The sequence below is a fragment of the Oncorhynchus nerka genome, linkage group LG5 (assembly GCF_034236695.1).
Source record: "Oncorhynchus nerka isolate Pitt River linkage group LG5, Oner_Uvic_2.0, whole genome shotgun sequence".
Classification (NCBI taxonomy): Eukaryota; Metazoa; Chordata; class Actinopteri; order Salmoniformes; family Salmonidae; genus Oncorhynchus; species Oncorhynchus nerka.
In genome coordinates, this window is record NC_088400.1 from 19,744,227 (window position 1) to 19,765,772 (window position 21,546).

Sequence of the window (21,546 nt, forward strand, 5' to 3'; positions counted from 1 at the left end):
GAGAAGAGAGGATGAACTAAAGGAGAAGAGGGGAAGAACTAAAGGAGAAGAGAGAATTAACTAAAGGAGAAGAGAGGAAGAACTAAAGGAGAAGAGAGGAAGAACTAAAGAAGAGAGAATTAACTAAAGGAGAAGAGGGGAAGAACTAAAGGAGAAGAAAGGATGAACTAAAGGAGAAGAGAGGATGAACTAAAGGAGAAGAGGGGAAGAACTAAAGGAGAAGAGAGGAAGAACTAAAGGAGAAGAGAGGAAGAACTAAAAGGAGAAGAGAGAAGAACTAAAGGAGAAGAGGGGAAGAACTAAAGGAGAAGAGGGGAAGAACTAAAGGAGAAGAGGGAAGAACTAAAGGAGAAGAGGGGAAGAACTAAAGGAGAAGAGGGAAGAACTAAAGGAGAAGAGGGAAGAACTAAAGAAGAAGAGGGAAGAACTAAAGGAGAAGAGGGGAAGAACTAAAGGAGAAGAGGGGAAGAACTAAAGGAGAAGAGGAAGAACTAAAGGAGGGGAAGAACTAAAGGAGGATGAACTAAAGGAGAAGAGGGGAAGAACTAAAGGAGAAGAGAGGAAGAACTAAAGGAGAAGAGGGGAAGAACTAAAGGAGAAGAGGGGAAGAACTAAAGAAGAAGAGGGGAAGAACTAAAGGAGAAGAGGGGAAGAACTAAAGGAGAAGAGGGGAAGAACTAAAGGAGAAGAGGGGAAGAACTAAAGGAGAAGAGAGGAAGAACTAAAGGAGAAGAGGGGAAGAACTAAAGGAGAAGAGGGGAAGAACTAAAGGAGAAGAGAGGAAGAACTAAAGGAGAAGAGGAAGAACTAAAGCAGAAGAAGAAGAACTAAAGGAGAAGAGAGGAAGAACAAAGGAGAAGAGAAGAAGAACTAAAGCAGAAGAAGAAGAACTAAAGCAGAAGAGAGGAAGAACTAAAGGAGAAGAGGGGAAGAAATAAAGGAGCAGAGGGGAAGAACTAAAGGAGAAGAAGAAGAACTAAAAGAGAAGAGGAGAAAAACTAAAGGAGAAGAGAGGAAGAACTAAAGGAGAAGAGGGGAAGAACTAAAGCAGAAGAAGAACTAAAGCAGAAGAAGAACTAAAGGAGAAGAGAGGAAGAACAAAGGAGAATAACTAAAGCAGAAGAAGAAGAACTACAGGAGAAGAAGAAGAACTAAAGGAGAAGAGAGGAAGAACTAAAGGAGAAGAAGAACGAAAGGAGAAGAGCTAATGGAGAATAAGAACTAAAGGAGAAGAAGAATAACTAAAGGAGAGGAGGGGATGAACTAAAGGAGAAGAACTAAAGGAGAAGAAGAAGGACTAAAGGAGAAGAGAGGAAGAACTAAAGGAGAAGAGAGGAATAACTAAAGAAGAAGAAGAAGAACTAGAGAAGATAGGAAGAACTAAAGGAGAAGAGAGGATGAACTAAAAGAGAAGAGAGGATGAAGAGGATGAACTAAACGAGAATAACTAGAGAAGAGTGAAAGAACTAAAGGAGAAGAGAGGAAGAACTAAATGAGAAGAAGAAGAACTAAAGGATAAGAGAACATGAACTAAAGGAGAAGAGAGGAAGAACTAAAGGAGAAGAGAGGAAGAACTAAATGAGAAGAGAGGAAGAACTAAATGAGAAGAGGGGAAGAACTAAAGGAGAAGAGAGGAAGAACTAAAGGAGAAGAGGGGGAGAACTAAAGGAGAAGAGAGGAAGAACTAAAGTAGAAGAAGAAGAACTAAAGCAGAAGAGAGGAAGAACTAAAGGAGAAGAGGGGAAGAAATAAAGGAGCAGAGGGGAAGAACTAAAGGAGAAGAAGAAGAACTAAAAGAGAAGAGGAGAAAAACTAAAGGAGAAGAGAGGAAGAACTAAAGGAGAAGAGGGGAAGAACTAAAGCAGAAGAAGAACTAAAGCAGAAGAAGAACTAAAGGAGAAGAGAGGAAGAACTAAAGCAGAAGAAGAACTAAAGCAGAAGAAGAACTAAAGCAGAAGAAGAACTAAAGGAGAAGAGAGGAAGAACTAAAGCAGAAGAAGAACTAAAGCAGAAGAAGAACTAAAGGAGAAGAGAGGAAGAACTAAAGGAGAAGAGGGGAAGAACTAAAGCAGAAGAAGAACTAAAGCAGAAGAAGAACTAAAGGAGAAGAGAGGAAGAACTAAAGCAGAAGAAGAACTAAAGCAGAAGAAGAACTAAAGGAGAAGAGAGGAAGAACTAAAGGAGAAGAAGAACGAAAGGAGAAGAGCTAATGGAGAAGAAGAACTAAAGGAGGGAAGAAGAACTAAAAGAGAAGAAGAATAACTAAAGGAGAAGAAGAACTAAAGGAGAAGAAGAAGGACTAAAGGAGAAGAGAGGAAGAACTAAAGGAGAAGAGAGGAAGAACTAAAGGAGAAGAGAGGAAGAACTAAAGGAGAAGAAGAAGAACTAGAGAAGAGAGGAAGAACTAACGGAGAAGAGAGGATGAACTAAAAGAGAAGAAGAACTGGAGAAGAGAGAAAGAACTAAAGGAGAAGAGAGGATGAACTAAAGGAGAAGAAGAACTAGAGAAGAGAGGAAGAACTAGAGAAGATGAAGAACAGAAGCATCACACAGAGTCGGGCAGAGAGGCAGATTGGGGCAGAGTAGAAGAACAAGTTTCACTGCAGTAGAGAAGAATCAACCCTTTTATATACATAGTGGATGGAGAGATGAGATAGACTGCTTACATCAAATATATCTCTGTCCAGTATCTGTCTTCACTGTCAAACATGTTCAAGAGTGAAAGGTTGTTCCATGTTTAGCACTATGGCTATGGCAGAAACAGTCTGACAGCTGCGTCCGTGTTGAACGCTCTCTTTATGGCAGAGACCCACACAAACAGAGCCAGAGCAGAGCTGGAGAGTGTAGCTAGCAAATGTTCCCTTTGTAGCTGTAGGCAGGCTGTCTCTTATTCCGATTCCAGTATCCTAACGAGGCTTCTCTCTGCTGACAGCCCTATAGGCTACAGCAACACGTACGATGACCTAAACATCAAACAATACTGAATAACCTCTGTCATAAAATAACAAACTACTGAGAGAGAAACAAGATTGGTTGCCATGGTGGTAGCCACCGTTTCCATGGTTTCCATTAACGATCGCCAAAGGCTGATTGACTGTGAACGTGTAAATCAAGCAGGGGTTTCTGTGCGTAAGTCATTGCCTCCTTCCTCTGTCAGTTAGGCTGTGTTCCAAAATGACTACTCTCTCTACAAAATAATACAGTGGAGCTACTGAGGAAATCAATGGTGTTAATCTGTGGTACTTTGTCAAGTTATGACCATGTCAGTCAATACTTCCTCACTTCCAAATCTAGCCATACCAAGCATTCTAGGTAGTTTAATAACGTGAGAGTGTGTGTCTGTCGACAACAGACACACAAGGCATGGTGTAGCAGGAAAGCATGTTTGTTGAGGAGAACACAACACAGCTGGTTAAGCATCAATTTAAACGTCTTTCACCTGTGAGATCAGGACAAATGAAATCCATACCTATACAGGGATCAGTCTCTGTGGGAATGAGCTCTGCATGATTATTCATGTCTGTATTTTAAGATTGCATTGGTGCTTGATATGCTTGTGTTCCAGTTCATGATGCCTTTCCGATATAACGTGTGTAACTGTGTCCAAAACACACAAGACAAACCATAGCCACAAATATCAAATGACCATAATAAACAATCAGCATTATTATCATTGTTGTCTTTTAGCTGTGCAAAGACACAAAGAAACACCCATTTTGTGATCCGTCATCACTATGTAAATGGTCAGAGAGAGTAGGTAGTGAACTGAGATTTTACACAGACAGACAGACAGACAGACAGACAAGAGAACGGCCACAGCTCAGGTCAGGGCCTGAGAGGTCAGCGCAGGGCAGAAGAGGTCAGCGCAGGGCAGGAGAGGTCAGGGCAGGGCAGGAGAGGTCAGGGCAGGGCAGGAGAGGTCAGGGCAGAAGAGGTCAGGTCAGAAGAGGTCAGGTCAGGGCAGGAGAGGTCAGGGCAGGGAAGGAGAGGTCAGGGCAGGAGAGGTCAGGGCAGAAGAGGTCAGGTCAGAAGAGGTCAGGGCAGAAGAGATCAGGGCAGGGCAGAAGAGGTCAGGGCAGGGCAGAAGAGGTCAGGGCAGAAGAGGTCAGGGCAGGGCAGAAGAGGTCAGGGCAGGGCAGAAGAGGTCAGGGCAGGAGAGGTCAGGGCAGGGCAGAAGAGGTCAGGGCAGGGCAGAAGAGGTCAGGGCAGAAGAGGTCAGGGCAGGGCAGAAGAGGTCAGGGCAGGGCAGGAGAGGTCAGGGCAGGGCAGAAGAGGTCAGGGCAGGGCAGAAGAGGTCAGGGCAGGGCAGAAGAGGTCAGGGCAGGGCAGGAGAGGTCAGGGCAGAAGAGGTCAGAGCAGGGCAGAAGAGGTCAGGGCAGGGCAGAAGAGGTCAGGGCAGGGCAGACGAGGTCAGGGCAGAAGAGGTCAGGGCAGGGCAGAAGAGGTCAGGGCAGGGCAGAAGAGGTCAGGGCAGGGCAGGAGAGGTCAGGGCAGGGCAGAAGAGGTCAGGGCAGGGCAGAAGAGGTCAGGGCAGGGCAGGAGAGGTCAGGGCAGGGCAGAAGAGGTCAGGGCAGGGCAGAAGAGGTCAGAAGAGGTCAGGGCAGGGCAGAAGAGGTCAGGGCAGGGCAGAAGAGGTCAGGGCAGGGCAGAAGAGGTCAGGGCAGGGCAGAAGAGGTCAGGGCAGAAGAGGTCAGGGCACAAGAGGTCAGGGCAGAAGAGGTCAGGGCAGAAGAGGTCAGGGCAGAAGAGGTCAGGGCAGAAGAGGTCAGGGCAGAAGAGGTCAGGGCAGGCGGTATTTACGGGATTGTTCTCTTTTTAACACAGAAAGGAACCTTTAAAAAAAAAATCATGATAAAAGAATAAAAAAACATCACATCCCAACAATGGCTCCTTTTTCAGAACGTTTTCCTTATCTTCTTTTCGGTTCATTTCTATACTCCATCTACATGTTTCCCCTGTTTGCAGTGAGTGATTCCAGAGCGCATCAGTCTCCGACACACAGCACGCAGCCGCCACACAAACAAACGGGTTAGAAAGAGGTCCATGTTCATAAGGTCAATGTCACCATTAATGTGGCCATCTTTGTAAGGTCTATGAGTGAGTCTCCTGCTCAGCCCCTTGTGCCAAGTCATGTGATCACAGGCCGGAGGCGCTGAGCCCCATGCTGGCGGTGTGGCTCATGCAGGAGAGAGTCTGGACTGTTTCAGGGAAGTCGTGAGTTAGGATGCGTCCGTTCTCTCCTCCACCTCCACCTTCACCTCCTCCTCCCCCATTCCCGTTCCCACTCATTCTGGTCATGGAGGAGCAGTGCATGGCGTCGTTGACGTTCTGCTGCAGATAACAGAGAGAAAAGAGGGCAACAGAGTTGGACACCAAGACAAGAGTCACAGCCATGCATACATCCTATCTATGGGCTCTCAGTAATACTGGTCACCTAAACTGAGGTTAGTCCTACAAGGTAAATAGTGTCTATGGGCTCTCAGTAATACTGGTCACCTAAACTGAGGTTAGTCCTACCAGGTAAATAGTGTCTATGGGCTCTCAGTAATACTGGTCACCTAAACTGAGGTTAGTCCTACCAGGTAAATAGTGTCTTTGGGCTCTCAGTAATACTGGTCACCTAAACTGAGGTTAGTCCTACCATGTAAATAGTGTCTATGGGCTCTCAGTAATACTGGTCACCTAAACTGAGGTTAGTCCTACCAGGTAAATAGTGTCTATGGGCTCTCAGTAATACTGGTCACCTAAACTGAGGTTAGTCCTACCATGTAAATAGTGTCTATGGGCTCTCAGTAATACTGGTCACCTAAACTGAGGTTAGCCCTACCAGGTAAATAGTGTCTATGGGCTCTCAGTAATACTGGTCACCTAAACAGAGGTTAGTCCTACCATGTAAATAGTGTCTATGGGCTCTCAGTAATACTGGTCACCTAAACAGAGGTTAGCCCTACCATGTAAATAGTGTCTATGGGCTCTCAGTAATACTGGTCACCTAAACAGAGGTTAGTCCTACCATGTAAATAGTGTCTATGGGCTCTCAGTAATACTGGTCACCTAAACAGAGGTTAGTCCTACCATGTAAATAGTGTCTATGGGCTCTCAGTAATACTGGTCACCTAAACAGAGGTTAGCCCTACCAGATAAATAGTGTACGTATCTCCTGGGGATTTAGACTCTAACAAAGACAAGAGGATAGGCTGGTGTAATATAATGATAAAATATAACTATCATAGTATTGTAATATAGTAGAATAATATTGTATTATATTATGTGTCTTGTAATCGCTGACGTTTCAACCACAAGGTCTTTGTTGAATCAACAGCCCTCCATTTGATCACCTCCTATCTGATTTATCTACAGGAATACTGGAATGTATTAACAATAATGAATGTGTAACTAACTACAGGCATCTAAGAACAGGCTAGAAGAAACCAGTATGTCTCTATTATGATGGTAAGTGTTTGGCAGATAATGTCCCAAGTGGCACCCTATATAGTGCACCCTATTCTCCATATAGTGCACACTATTCCCTATATAGTGCACCCTATTCCCTATATAGTGCACCCTATTCTCCTTATAATGCACACTACTCCCTATATAGTGCACCCTATTCCCTATATAGTGCACCCTATTGCCTATATAGTGCACCCTATTCCCTATATAGTGCACACTATTCTCTATATAGTGCACCCTATTCCCTATATAGTGCACCCTATTCCCTATATAGTGCACCCTATTCCCTATATAGTGCACACTATTCCCTATATAGTGCACCCTAGTCTCTACATAGTGCACACTATTCCCTATATAGGGCACACTATTCCCTATATAGTGCACCCTATTCCCTATATAGTGCACCCTATTCCCTATATAGTGCACCCTATTACCTATATAGTGCACCCTATTCCCTATATAGTGCACCCTATGGGATCCGGTCAAAAGTAGCACACTGTATAGGGTATAGAGTGTCATTTGGGACACAGACAATGAGCTGATAGCAGTCACAGTGTGTTATCCTTCATTGTCTTTATCTAGCTACTGACTGTTACTGGTGCGGAGCGGTAAGCTCTTCTGATAGCCCACACACGTCACATTCCCAATTTGCAGGCAGAGAGGAGAGGGCAGCGATGGTCTCTCTTTGGCCTTATTGCTCTGAGCTACACCATCATGCAATAAAAGCCAGTGGGGCTGAAAGTGGAGCTAATGACGTGTGTGAGTGTGTGTGTGTGTGGTGTGAGTGTGTGGTGTGTGTGTGTGGTGTGTGTGGTGTGAGTAGGTGTGTGTGTGGTGTGTGTGTGTGGCTGTGTGGTGTGAGTAGGTGTGTGTGTGTGTGTGTGTGTGTGTGTGTGTGTGTGTGTGTGTGTGTGTGTGTGTGTGTGGTGTGAGCGTGTGTGTGGTGTGAGCGCGTGTGTGGTGTGAGCGTGTGTGTGGTGTGTGGTGTGAGTGTGTGTGTGTGTGTGTGAGTGTGGTGTGAGTGAGTGTGTGTGTGTGTGTGTGAGTGTGGTGTGAGTAGGTGTGTGTGTGTGTGTGGTGTGAGCGTGTGTGTGGTGTGAGCGCGTTTGTGGTGTGAGCGTGTGTGGTGTGTGGTGTGAGTGAGTATGTGTGAGTGAGTGTGTGTGTGTGTGTGTGAGTGTGGTGTGAGTAGGGGTGTGTGTGTGTGTGAGTGTGGTGTGAGTGTGAGTGAGTGTGTGGTGTGAGTGTGAGTGAGTATGTGTGAGTGTGGTGTGAGTGAGTGTGGTGTGAGTGAGTGTGTGTGTGTGTGAGTGTGTGTGTGAGTGAGTGGTGTGTGTGAGTGAGTGGTGTGTGTGGTGTGAGGTGTGAGTGCGTGGTGTGTGTGTGTGTGTGTGTGTGTGTGTGTGTGTGTGAGTGAGTGAGTGAGTGAGTGAGTGAGTGAGTGAGTGAGTGAGTGTGTGTGTGTGTGTGTGTGTGGTGTGAGTGAGTGGGTGTGTGAGTGTGGTGTGAGTGTGAGTGAGTGTGTGGTGTGAGTGTGAATGAGTATGTGTGAGTGTGGTGTGAGTGAGTGTGTGTGTGTGTGTGAGTGGTGTGTGAGTGAGTGTGTGTGTGTGAGGTGTGGTGTGTGTGGTGTGAGTGTGAGTGTGTGTGTGGTGTGAGTGAGTGAGTGAGTGAGTGAGTGAGTGAGTGAGTGAGTGAGTGAGGTGTGTGTGTGTGTGTGTGTGAGCGTGTGTGTGGTGTGAGCGCGTGTGTGGTGTGAGCGTGTGTGTGGTGTGAGCGTGTGTGGTGAGTGTCGAGTGTGAGTGAGTGGGGGTGAGTGTGGTGTGAGTGAGTGTGTGGTGTGAGTGAGTATGTGGGAGTGAGTGTGATGTGAGTGAGTGTGTGTGTGTGTGTGTGTGTGAGTATGGTGTGAGTAGGTGTGTGTGTGTGTGGTGTGAGCGTGTGTGTGGTGTGAGCATGTGTGTGGTGTGAGCGTGTGTGGTGTGAGCGTGTGTGGTGTGAGTGGGCGTGGTGTGAGTGAGTGTGTGAGTGTGGTGTGAGTGTGAGTGAGTGTGTGGTGTGAGTGAGTATGTGTGAGTGTGGTATGAGTGAGTGATGTGTGTGTGTGTGTGAGTGTGGTGTGAGTGAGTGTGTGTGTGTGAGGTGTGGTGTGTGTGGTGTGAGTGTGAGTGTGTGTGTGGAGTGAGTGAGTGAGTGAGTGAGTGAGTGAGTGAGTGAGTGAGTGAGTGAGTGAGTGAGTGAGTGAGTGAGGTGTGTGTGTGTGTGTGGTGTGAGCGTGTGTGTGGTGTGAGCGCGTGTGTGGTGTGAGCGTGTGTGTGGTGTGAGCGCGTGTGTGGTGTGAGTGTCGCGTGGTGTGAGTGAGTGGGGGTGTGAGTGTGGTGTGAGTGAGTGTGTGGTGTGAGTGAGTATGTGGGAGTGAGTGTGATGTGAGTGAGTGTGTGTGTGTGTGTGTGTGAGTATGGTGTGAGTAGGTGTGTGTGTGTGTGTGGTGTGAGCGTGTGTGTGGTGTGAGCATGTGTGTGGTGTGAGCGCGTGTGTGGTGTGAGTGGGCGTGGTGTGAGTGAGTGGGTGTGTGAGTGTGGTGTGAGTGTGAGTGAGTGTGTGGTGTGAGTGAGTATGTGAGTGTGGTGAGTGTGAGTGAGTGTGTGGTGTGAGTGAGTATGTGTGAGTGTGGTATGAGTGAGTGTGTGTGTGTGTGTGTGAGTGTGGTGTGAGTGAGTGTGTGTGTGGTGTGTGTGTGAGTGAGTGGTTTGTGAGTGAGTGTGTGTGTGAGGTGTGAGTGTGTGTGGTGTGAGTGTGTGTGTGTGTAAGTGAGTGAGTGAGTGAGATGTGTGTGTGTGTGTGGTGTGAGTGTGTGTGGTATGAGTGTGGTGTGAGTGTGGTGTGAGTGAGTGAGTGAGTGAGTGAGTGAGTGAGTGAGTGAGTGAGTGAGTGAGTGAGTGAGTGAGTGAGTGAGTGAGTGAGCGAGTGAGTGTGTGTGTGAGTAGTGTGTGAGTGAGTGTGTGTGTAAAGTGTGAGTGAGTGTGTGTGTGGTGTGAGTGTGTGTGTGGTGTGAGTGTGTGGTGTGAGTGAGTGGTGTGTGTGGTGTGAGGTGTGAGTGAGTGGTGTGTGTGGTGTGAGTGTGTGTGTGTGTGGTGAGTGAGTGAGTGAGTGAGTGAGTGAGTGTGAGTGAGTGAGTGAGTGTGTGTGTGTGTGTGTGTGTGTGTGTGGTGTGAGTGTGGTGTGAGTGTGAGTGAGTATGTGTGAGTGTGGTGTGAGTGAGTGAGTGAGTGAGATGTGTGTGTGTGTGTGTGGTGTGAGTGTGTGTGGTATGAGTGTGGTGTGAGTGTGAGTGAGTGAGTGAGTGAGTGAGTGAGTGAGTGAGTGAGTGAGTGAGTGAGTGAGTGAGCGAGCGTGAGTGAGTGTGTGTGTGTGAGTAGTGTGTGAGTGTGTGTGTGAAGTGTGAGTGAGTGTGTGTGTGGTGTGAGTGTGTGTGTGGTGTGAGTGTGTGGTGTGAGTGAGTGGTGTGTGTGGTGTGAGTGAGTGATTGGTGTGTGGGTGTGAGTGTGTGTGTGTGTGGTGAGTGAGTGAGTGAGTGAGTGAGTGAGTGAGTGAGTGTGTGTGTGTGTGGTGTGAGTGTGGTGTGAGTGTGAGTGAGTATGTGTGAGTGTGGTGTGAGTGAGTGAGTGAGTGAGTGAGTGAGTGAGTGAGTGAGTGAGTGAGTGTGTGTGTGTGTGAGGTGTGAGTGAGTGGTGTGTGTGGTGTGAGGTGTGAGTGAGTGGTGTGTGTGTGTGTGTGTGTGTGTGTGTGTGTGTGTGTGAGTGAGTGGTTTGTGAGTGAGTGTGTGTGTGAGGTGAGTGTGTGTGGTGTGAGTGTGTGTGTGGTGTAGTGAGTGAGTGAGTGAGATGTGTGTGTGTGTGTGTGTGTGAGTGTGTGTGGTATGAGTGTGGTGTGAGTGTGAGTGAGTGAGTGAGTGAGTGAGTGAGTGAGTGAGTGAGTGAGTGAGTGAGTGAGTGAGTGAGTGAGTGAGCGAGCGAGCGAGTGAGTGAGTGTGTGTGTGTGAGTAGTGTGTGAGTGAGTGTGTGTGTAAAGTGTGAGTGAGTGTGTGTGTGGTGTGAGTGTGTGTGTGGTGTGAGTGTGTGGTGTGAGTGAGTGGTGTGTGTGGTGTGAGGTGTGAGTGAGTGGTGTGTGTGGTGTGAGTGTGTGTGTGTGTGGTGAGTGAGTGAGTGAGTGAGTGGTGTGAGTGAGTGAGTGTGTGTGTGTGTGTGTGGTGTGAGTGTGGTGTGAGTGTGAATGAGTATGTGAGTGTGGTGTGAGTGAGTGAGTGAGTGAGATGTGTGTGTGTGTGTGTGTGGTGTGAGTGTGTGTGGTATGAGTGTGGAGTGAGTGAGTGAGTGAGTGAGTGAGTGAGTGAGTGAGTGAGTGAGTGAGTGAGCGAGCGAGTGAGTGAGTGAGTGTGTGTGTGTGAGTAGTGTGAGTGAGTGTGTGTGTAAAGTGTGAGTGAGTGTGTGTGTGGTGTGTGTGTGTGGTGTGAGTGTGTGGTGTGAGTGAGTGGTGTGTGTGTGTGAGGTGTGAGTGAGTGGTGTGTGTGGTGTGAGTGTGTGTGTGTGTGGTGAGTGAGTGAGTGAGTGAGTGAGTGAGTGAGTGAGTGAGTGAGTGAGTGTGTGTGTGTGTGTGGTGTGAGTGTGGTGTGAGTGTGAGTGAGTATGTGTGAGTGTGGTGTGAGTGTGGTGTGAGTGAGTGAGTGAGTGAGTGAGTGAGTGAGTGAGTGAGTGAGTGAGTGAGTGAGTGAGTGAGTGAGTGAGTGTGTGTGTGTGTGTGAGGTGTGAGTGAGTGGTGTGTGTGGTGTGAGGTGTGAGTGAGTGGTGTGTGTGTGTGTGTGTGTGTGTGTGTGTGTGTGTGTGTGAGTGAGTGGTGTGTGAGTGAGTGTGTGTGTGAGGTGTGAGTGAGTGGTGTGTGTGTGTGTGTGTGTGTGTGTGTGTGTGTGTGTGTGTGTGTGTGTGTGTGTGTGTGTGTGTGTGTGAGTGGTGTGTGAGTGAGTGTGTGTGTGAGGTGTGAGTGAGTGGTGTGTGTGGTGTGAGTGTGTGTGGTGTGAGTGTGTGTGTGGTGTGAGTGAGTGAGTGAGTGAGTGAGTGAGTGAGTGAGGTGTGTGTGTGTGTGTGGTGTGAGCGTGTGTGTGGTGTGAGCGCGTGTGTGGTGTGAGCGTGTGTGTGGTGTGAGCGTGTGTGTGGTGAGTGTGGTGTGAGTGTGGTGTGAGTGAGTCTGTGTGTGTGTGTGTGTGTGTGTGTGTGTGTGTGTGAGCGTGTGTGTGGTGTGAACGTGTGTGAGTGAGTGAGTGAGTGAGTGAGTGAGTGAGTGAGTGAGTGAGTGAGTCAGTGAGTGAGTGAGTGAGTGTGTGTGTGTGTGTGTGTGAGTGGTGTGTGAGTGAGTGTGTGTGTAAAGTGTGAGTGAGTGTGTGTGTGGTGTGAGTGTGTGTGTGGTGTGAGTGTGTGGTGTGAGTAGGTGAGTGTGTGGTGTGAGTGAGTGTGTGAGAGTGAGTGAGTGAGTGGTGTAAGTGAGTGTGTGTGTGTGTGTGTGGTGTGAGTGAGTGAGTGTGTGTGTGTGTGTGTGTGTGTGTTTGTGTGTGTGTGTGTGTGTGAGTGGTGTGTGAGTCTGTGTGTGTGTGAAGTGTGAGTGAGTGGTGTGAGTGTGTGTGTGTGTGTGTGTGTGCGAGTGTGTGTGTGTGTGTGTGTGTGTGTGTGTGTGTGAGTGGTGTGAGTGAGTGTGTGTGTGAAGTGTGAGTGAGTGATGTGAGTGTGTGTGTGGTGTGAGTGTGTGTGTGGTGTGAGTGTGTGGTGTGAGTAGGTGAGTGTGTGGTGTGAGTGAGTGTGTGAGAGTGAGTGAGAGAGTGGTGTGTGAGTGTGTGTGTGTGTGTGTGGTGTGAGTGAGTGAGTGAGTGTGTGGTGTGAGTGAGTGAGTGAGTGAGTGAGTGAGTGAGTGAGTCTGTGGTGTGTGTGAGTGTGTGTGATGTTCTAGAGCTGCTCTCAGGTTGTAATAATATAACTAGTGTCTGTCAACTTATTCTTCATTACCACATATCAGCCTTTACTTGTAAGGCTGTCCAAACAGCTGATTTGAACGAGAGGTATACCGTAGAATCTATCATCTATCATTTATAATCCTACATCTATCATCTCTGTTTTTATAATCTCTGTTACAGCAGTGGCAACATAGATAGGATGCTACTACAATGACCTGCACTACAACACATAGAGTCAGCATAGGAGGGAGGAGAGAGGGGGAGGAGGGGAGAGGAGTGAGGCAGGGGAGAGGAGGGAGAGAGGAGAGGCAAGGAGAGGCGAGGAGAGGAGGGATGGAGGGAGGAGAGGAGGGAGGGGGAGAGGAGAGAAGCAGAGGGAGGAGGGAGGGGAGAGTATGGAGGAGAGCAGGGGTGGAGGAGGGGAGATGAGGGAGGGAGAGAGGGAGGGGCATAGATATGATTCTACTACAATGGACCTGCACTACAACACATAGAGTCAGCAGAGGAGGGAGGAGGGGATAAGAGAGGAGGGAGGAGAGGAGGGAAAGAGGAAGGAGGGGGAGGGAGGGAGGGAAGAGGATGGAGGGGGAGGGAAGGAATAGGAGCGAGAGGAAAAGACGGAGGGAGGGAGAGGAGAGTAGGGAGAGAAGGGAGGGGAGGGACATTGATATGATTCTACTACAACAGAGTTGCGCAAAACAAATAAAGTGTCAGCAGAGGAGGGATGAGGGGGAGGAGAGGAGGGAATGAGAGGAGGGAGGAGAGGAGGAAGGAGAGAAGGGAGGGAGGAGAGAGGAGGGAGGGAGAGTACGGAGGGAGGAGAGGAGGAAGGAGAGGAGGGAGGGAGGAGAGAGGAGGGAGGGAGGAGAGAGGAGGGAGTAGAGGAGGGAGGAGAGAGGAGGGAGGGAGGAGAGGAGGGAGGGAGGAGAGAGGAGTGAGGGAGGGAGGAGAGGAGGAAGGAGACGAGGGAGGGAGAGTAGGGAGAGAGGAGGGAGAGTAGGGAGGAGAGGAGGGAGGGAGGGAGAGAGAAGGGAGAGTATGGAGGAGAGGAGGGAGGGAGGGAGAGTAGGGAGAGAGGAAGGAGAGTAGGAAGGAGAGGAGGGAGGGAGGGAGGGAGGGAGGGAGGGAGAGGGAGGGAGAGAAGGGAGGGAGGGGAGGGAGGGAGAGGAGGGAGGGAGAGTAGGGAGAGAGGAGGGAGAGTAGGGAGGAGAGGAGGGAGGGAGGGAGGGGAGAATAGGGAGGAGAGGAGGGAGGGAGGAGAGAGGATAGGGAAGAGGGGGAGACAGATGGAGAGAGAGGAGAGGAGTGAGGGACATAGATAGAATGCTGCTACAATGGACCTGCATTACAAAACATAGAGTCAGCGAGGAGAGGAGGGAGGGAGAGGGGGATACGGAGGGAGGGAGGCAGGGGAGAGGAGGGAGGGAGGGAGGAAGGAGGGGAGAGGGTGGGAGGAAGGAGGGGGGTGGGGAGGAGGGGGGTAGGGAGGAGAGGAGGGAAGGAGTGGAGGGAGGGAGAAGAGGAAGAGGAGAGAAGGAGGGAGGAGGGGAGAGGAAGATAGGGATGGGGGAGAGGTGAGTAGGGAGGACAGGAGGAAAGGAAGAGGGAGGGAGGGGGAGAAGAGAGAGGGAAGAGGGGGAGGGGAGAGATGGAGAGTAGGGGGGAGAGGAGAGGAGGGAGGGAGGAGGGGAAATGAGCGAGGGAGGGGAGAGGAGTGGAAAGGCGAGGAGAGGAGGGAGGGAGGGAGGGGTGAAGTAAAGAGACAGATTAAGGGACAGAGACAGGTAGAGAGAAAGACAGACAGAGGGAAAAGGGTAAAGAGGAAGGTACAGAGGAAGAGCGTTTGCATTGCGGTTGAGAAGTAGTGAGGTGCTACAGGTGGGTCTACTGTGATCACACGGTTAGATGGCTGGAGGGAGGGAGGGGTGAGGAAGAGGCAGATGATATCAACATCATCAATCATCATCATCATGGTATCACAGTTTCCTACCCTGTGTCCTCTGTTCTCTCTCTTATATCTTAACAGTGTTGTTGGAGTACAGGCCGTAGCTCTGCAGCTCTGTGTAAGGAGCGGTAGCGCCCCCTGTGTCTAAGGCTGAGCACTGAAAGGTCTGAGCGGCGGATGCGGCGGCAGCTCGCGCGGTGGACACCTTCATTCTCTGAGACTCGGTTCGCGACTTGTAGCAGAACTCCACCAACGCCACCAGCATGGCCAGGCCCAGCCCTCCAATCAGAATGTAGAACACTCCGGCCACGTTGCTCAGGCTCAATGCACTTGTCTTATCCTGGGGGGGAGAGACGGGGTAAGACGGAGAGATGGGAGGACACACACACACGCACACACACCTTACACACACACATTGTACACTGTACACACATTACACACACATTACATAGACACACATTACACACACACACAATGACACCATACATAGAAAACATGTAAAAACACACAGAAACAGCATGCACAGAGCCAAACAGATGTGGTACACACGCGCACACACACACACAGACACACACACACGCGCACACACACACACAGACACACACACACGCGCACACACACAGACACGCGCACACACACACACAGACACACACACACGCACACAGACACACACACACGCGCACACACACACACAGACACACACGCGCACACACACACAGACACACACACACAGACGCACACACGCGCGCACACACACACAGACACACACACGCGCACACACACACAGACACACATGCGCGCACACACACAGACAGACACAATTGTGTCAGGACTCCCAGAAAACACATAACAGTTCTGCCCTGCTTAGTTAACTAACCCAAACCCTGCTTAGTTAACTAACCCAAACCCTGCTTAGTTAACTAACCCAAACCCTGCTTAGTTAACTAACCCAAAACCTGCTTAGTTAACTAACCCAAACCCTGCTTAGTTAACTAACCCAAACCCTGCTTAGTTAACTAACCCAAACCCTGCTTAGTTAACTAAACCAAAACCTGCTTAGTTAACTAACCCAAACGAAATACAGGTAGACAAGATAGTATTCACTAAACAACACGTGCAACTTCACACTACTAATATAACACACTGGCTTCATTAAGACACTAAGTTGACCTAGTAAATAACCCACTCACTCCGTACTCAGACACAGATAATACTTGAAGAGCAAGTCTAACGTTATATACATTGCCTTTCTTTATTTCTGAGGGGGTTTAGATAAAGTGCATTTTTCATGACAATAAAACTTGAGTCAAATCCTCAAAAGATCCATGCATCCATGCAGCATTAATTTAACAGGCAGAGTCTAAATGCACTTTAACCCACATATTGTGTGGTGGCCCGTTATCATGTTGGTCTACAGTATATATCCATCTAGAATATTATAGTATATGTATTCTCTACTTCTATCAGATAAACTCTGGTTATCATGATGGGGTTGTGGGTTAAGGAGGGTTGAGGCCGCTGCTTCATTCTCAGTGGTGAGAAACCATGCTGGTCAAGACAATCAGATCATTATCAAACTCCCTGATTCTGCTTTAGGGTTATGCAGGCTGTAGGGGGATGCTAGCCTCGCGATACAGCTTGATATTGCAAGCTTAATCATTTCATTTATTGTATGCTCGGAAGCTCAGTCTGGCTGGCAAGACTAACGAGTTGCTAGGCTGAACAGGATCAGGCTGGCACGCAAGGCTAAGGGGTTGCTAGGCTGAACAGGATCAGGCTGGCACGCGAGGCTAAGGGGTTGCTAGGCTGAACAGGATCAGTCTGGCACGCGAGGCTAAGGGGTTGCTAGGCTGAACAGGATCAGGCTGGCACGCGAGGCTAAGGGGTTGCTAGGCTGAACAGGATCAGGCTGGCACATGAGGCTAAGGGGTTGCTAGGCTAAACAGGATCAGGCTGGCACACGAGGCAAAGGGGTTGCTAGGCTGAACAGGATCAGGCTGGCACGCGAGGCTAAAGGGTTGCTAGGCTAAATAGTATCTGTAGGTTTTATAGGTTTTGGGTGGGGTGCACCTCTTCCACTGGAGAGGGTAGAGCCAGACCAGGCAGGCTGGTGTGGAGAAGTGTTTCAGGGCCAGGCAACAAGAGGTGCATTGGATCCATGGGGGTCACATCCACAGACAGAGAAGGAGCCAAGGTCATGTTAGGAGCCAAGGGTCAGGGGTTAGGAGTGGCCTGAGCCCTTCACAGGGTCCATCATTTAAATCACACTCTCTCTCTCTGTCGCCACGCTGACATCCAGGCTGCATCCTAAATGGCATCCTAAGTGAACTGTATAGAGAATTAGGTTTCCATTTCAGACACAACTCAGTCCCAACGTGGAGCCTTAGGGTGCTGTTCTTTCTTTTGTTCTCTGTCTGCTTTAAGAGACCACTTTGCTGACAACAGTTACAGTGCATTCGGAAAGTATTCAGACCTCTTGACTTTTTCCACACTTTGTTACGCTACAGCCTTATTCTAAAATGATTAAATCGTTTCCTCCCTCATCAATCGACACAATACCCCATAATGACAAAGCAAAAACTTAAATATCGCATTTACATAAGTATTCAGATCTTTTACTCAGTACTTTGTTGAAGCACCTTTGACAGCGATTACAGCCTCGAGTCTTCTTGCATATGACGCTACAAGCTTGGCACACCTGCATTTGGGGAGTTTCGTCCATTCTTCTCTGCAGATCCTCTCAAGCTCTGTCAGATTGGATGGGGACCGTTGCTACACAGCTATTTTCCGGTCTCTCCAGAGATGTTCGATCGGGTTCAAGTCCGGGCTCTGGCAAGGCCCCTCAAGGACATTCAGAGACCTACCCTGAAGCCACGTCTGCGTTGTCTTGGCTGTGTGCTTAGATTCGTTGTCCTGTTGGAAGGTGATCCTTCGCCCCAGTCTGAGGTCCTGAGCGCTCTGGAGAAGGTTTTCATCAAGGATCTCTCTGTACTTTGCTCTGTTCATCTTTCCCTCGATCCTGACTAGTCTCCCAGTCCCTGCCGCTGAAAAACATCCCACAGTATGATGCTGCCACCACCATGCTTCACCGTGGGGATGGTGCCAGGTTTCCTCCAGACGTGTCGCTTGGAAATCAGTCCAAAGGGTTCTTGGTTTCATCAGACCAGAGAATCTTGTTTCTCATGGTCTGAGTCCTTAAGGTGCCTTTTGACAAACATGTTGCATTTTATTTTGCCTCCGTCTGGCCACTCACTCTACCATAAAGACATGATTGGTGGAGTGCTGTAGAGATGGTTGTCCTTCTGGAAGGTTCTCCCATCTCCACAGAGGAACTCTGGAGCTCTGTCAGAGTGACCACCAGGTTCTTGGTCACATCCCTGACCAAGGCCCTTCTCCCCCGATTGCTCAGTTTCCCCGGGCGGCCAGCTCTAGGAAGAGTCTTGGTGGTTCCAAACTTCTTCCATTTAAGAATGATGGAGACCAATCTGTTCTTGCTACCTTCCCCAGATCTGTGCATCGACACAATCCTGTATTGGAGCTCTACGGACAATTCCTTCGACCTCATGGCTTGGTTTTTGCTCTGACAAGCACTGTCAACTGTGGGACCTTATATAGACAGGTGTGTGCCTTTCCAAATCATGTCCAATCAATTGAATTTACCACAGGTGGACTCCAATCAAGTTGTAGAAACATCTCAAGGATGATTAATGGAAACAGGATGCACCTGAACTTAATTTGGAGTCTCATATCAAAGGGTCTGAATACTTATGTAAAGGTTTTTATTGTTAATACTTTTGCACAAATTTCTAAAAACCTGTTTTCACTTTGTCATTATGGGGTATTGTGTGTAGATTGATGAGGGGAAATGAAATGTCATCAATTTTAGAATAAGGCTGTAACGTAACATAATGTGGAATAAAGTGAAGGGGTCTGAATACTTTCTGAATGTGCTGATCTCTGTATGAGAGAGAGAGAGAGAGAGAGAGAGAGAGAGAGAGAGAGAGAGAGAGAGAAAGAGAGAGAGAGAGAGAGAGAAAGAGAGAGAGAGAGAGAGAGAGAGAGAGAGAGAGAGAGAGAGAGAAAGAGAGAGGAAAGAGAGAGAGAAAGAGAAAGAGAGAGACAATCTCAGTCATTATACTAATGAGTACCAGTGGCATGTTTAAGAGAGATAGAGCAAAAGTTTGAGATATAAGGGCTGGTCTGGGAACAGACCTTACAGGGCTTTTGTAGTTTCAGACGGATTTTGGATCAGAGGTTTTTGAGAAGGTTGTAACGAGTGTTTGGGGGCTAGAACTGGTCTAGGATCAGGGGTTTGAGGACTGAGTTATAGTGTGTGACTGACCTTGCGTCCGGAGTCGTTGCTGCCACACTCTCCTTTATCGTACCACCATTTGTTCTTTAGTTTGTCTAAGACGGCCTGCTCATTGAGCTTCAACACGGCTAGGTTTACCGGGATCCTGCATGTACACCACACCCAGGACAGGGCAGGGCCATAACATAAATAACATAGCATAACATATGTTATCTTATGTCAGTCATTCAGAACATGTCCAATCATATACCATATCTACACATCAAGGCTTTCTGCACTTTAGCTGTGTCAGTGGTTAGTAGTCTGAACCCTCACACACACACACACACACACACACGTTCACTCACAGGCAAGTACATAAAGTATACATCAACATCATTGGCAACACACACATGTACATCAGAGTCAAAGTGATATGTGTTTATACTCCATCTCTCCCTACTGTACTGTACGGTAGTAGATGTGTATTACTGTATCACTTTGGGTAACCGGCACACCAGCTGTGAACCCTCTGTTCCGGAACACAACACGTCAGAAAAGATTCTGATTCTGGAGTCTATTCCCCTTTAAAAGCTGTAGGAGCATCTCGGTAGTAGGAGATGCTTGGGGACAAAGACACAAACAAACCCAATTCTGCTGTTTGTGTGGAGTCTTCAGTGTATCAGCTCTACAGGGATCCTACACATGAATGAAAGACAACCCTTACTTATTCATGAGAACAGGGTAAGGGGTGGGGGGGGGCTACTAAAATACAAACTGTGCTAATTCCAGACACCCTCTTCCCAGAAGGACTACAGTAGTTTATGTTGGCTAGGGAGAGACTATAATGTTAAGTTGGCCCCTTTACACAGAGTTGAAGCACTTGTTACCCTGCGTGTTGAAGTCAGGGCCATAGAACTATCCATGGCTTGGGAGAGATACAATATCATGTCTCTCTTGTGTTTTACAGAGTTGTCAGGAAGTGTTTCCATCCAGAGTGTCTGAGCAGCTTTGTGATTGGCCAGTTACCCCCCTGGTGGTTCAGCGTGGTTGGTTGAAACAGGGTTCTGACCTTGGAGTCACCTCCTCCGCTGCCACACTCTCCCTTGTCGTACCACCATTTGTTTTTCAGTTTGTCCAACAGGCCCTGCTCGTTGAGTTTTAACACGGCCAGGTTAACAGGGTTTCTGTAGAACGATAATAGATACAATCAGAACGGGGTCAGTTTTGCTGGGTTAGGAAATACTAAAAAAAAATATTTTATGGACAGGTATATAAATATATATTTATAGACTGTACAGAGCGATTATGAAAATGTTGGAGCTATATTTTAATAATGATAACTGTATAATGAAAAAGTATATGGACAGGTAGGTAAGTAGTTATGAATGTTGAACCACCTGCATGGCTAAGACTATGGTGATATATGGAGTGAATAGACCATGAGGTTGATCTTGAGTTTGGACACTAAATGCTTGATATACAGTATATTATTTGTATATCTCAATGGACTGAAATGCTTGCTGGCCATACTTGAGTCAGGTTTAACCACAGAGAGGACAGGATTTATTCGGGGAGGGAGACAGCAGATATCATGGAGATGCTTCAGATATGGAAGCCTGCCTGCCTGCCTGTCTGCCTGCCTGCCTGTCTGCCTGCCTGTCTGCCTGCCTGTCTGTCTGCCTGCCTGTCTGCCTGCCTGTCTGCCTGCCTGTCTGCCTGCCTGCCTGTCTGCCTGTCTGTCTGTCTGCCTGTCTGCCTGCCTGCCTGTCTGTCTGCCTGTCTGCCTGCCTGCCTGCCTGTCTGCCTGTCTGCCTGTTTGCCTGTATGCCTGCCTGCCTGCCTGTCTGCCTGCCTGCCTGTCTGCCTGCCTGTCTGTCTGTCTGCCTGCCTGTCTGTCTGCCTGTCTCTAGATGATCATGTCCTTTGTGTTTCCACTATGTGGATATGTCTTGCTATGGAAACGGAGAACTATAGAAAGGAAATAGAAAGGAAACCACCAACTAGCTCAGCGAAATTAACTACCACATCCATATCTATAGCACCTCTACGATAGGCTACCTGTCTCTCTCAATCCCAGGAACTGTCTCTCTCTCTCTCTCATCCCAGGAACTGTCTCTCTCTCTCTCATCCCAGGAACTGTCTCTCTCTCTCATCCCAGGAACTGTCTCTCTCTCTCTCATCCCAGGAACTGTCTCTCTCTCTCATCCCAGTTACTGTCTCTCTCTCTCTCTCTCTCTCATCCCAGGTACTGTCTCTCTCTCATCCCAGGTACTGTCTCTCTCTCTCTCTCTCTCTCTCTCCCAGGAACTGTCTCTCTCTCTCTCATCCCAGGAACTGTCTCTCTCTCTCTCATCCCAGGTACTGTCTCTCTCTCTCTCTCATCCCAGGTACTGTCTCTCTCTCTCTCTCTCTCTCTCTCTCATCCCAGGAACTGTCTCTCTCTCTCTCTCATCCCAGGAACTGTCTCTCTCTCTCTCATCCCAGGTACTGTCTCTCTCTATCTCAATCCCAGGAACTGTCTCTCTCTCTCTCTGGCCCCAGGAACTGTCTCTCTCTCTCTCATCCCAGGAACTGTCTCTCTCTCTCTCATCCCAGGTAGAGTCAGACATGGTCTTTTATGTGTTCATATACAGTATATAACAATATACCCTGTTGGTGGGTTAGAGGTCGAGTAGATGAGGCAACAGAGTGCTTGGTGGATGGTTAGAGGTCGAGTAGATGAAGCAGCAGAGTGCTTGGTGGATGGTTAGAGGTTAGAGGTGCTTGGTGGATGGTTAGATGAAGCAGCAGAGTGCTTGGTGGATGGTTAGAGGTTAGAGGTCGAGTAGATGAAGCAGCAGAGTGCTTGGTGGATGG

At 48.4% G+C, this 21,546-nt stretch overlaps 1 protein-coding gene across 1 annotated transcript; it reads right to left on the bottom strand.

Annotated features, from left to right (window-relative positions):
• Positions 1 to 14,455: 14,455 nt before the first annotated feature.
• LOC135571767 (glutamate receptor 2-like) lies at positions 14,456 to 18,929 on the bottom strand. The gene is made up of 2 exons (XM_065018432.1): positions 18,739 to 18,929; positions 14,456 to 14,736 (listed from the first exon to the last, which is right to left on the bottom strand). Exons 1-2 carry the CDS (start codon positions 18,907 to 18,909, stop codon positions 14,464 to 14,466), a joined length of 444 nt encoding a protein of 147 aa, XP_064874504.1. The 5' UTR covers positions 18,910 to 18,929; the 3' UTR covers positions 14,456 to 14,463.
• Positions 18,930 to 21,546: the final 2,617 nt, after the last annotated feature.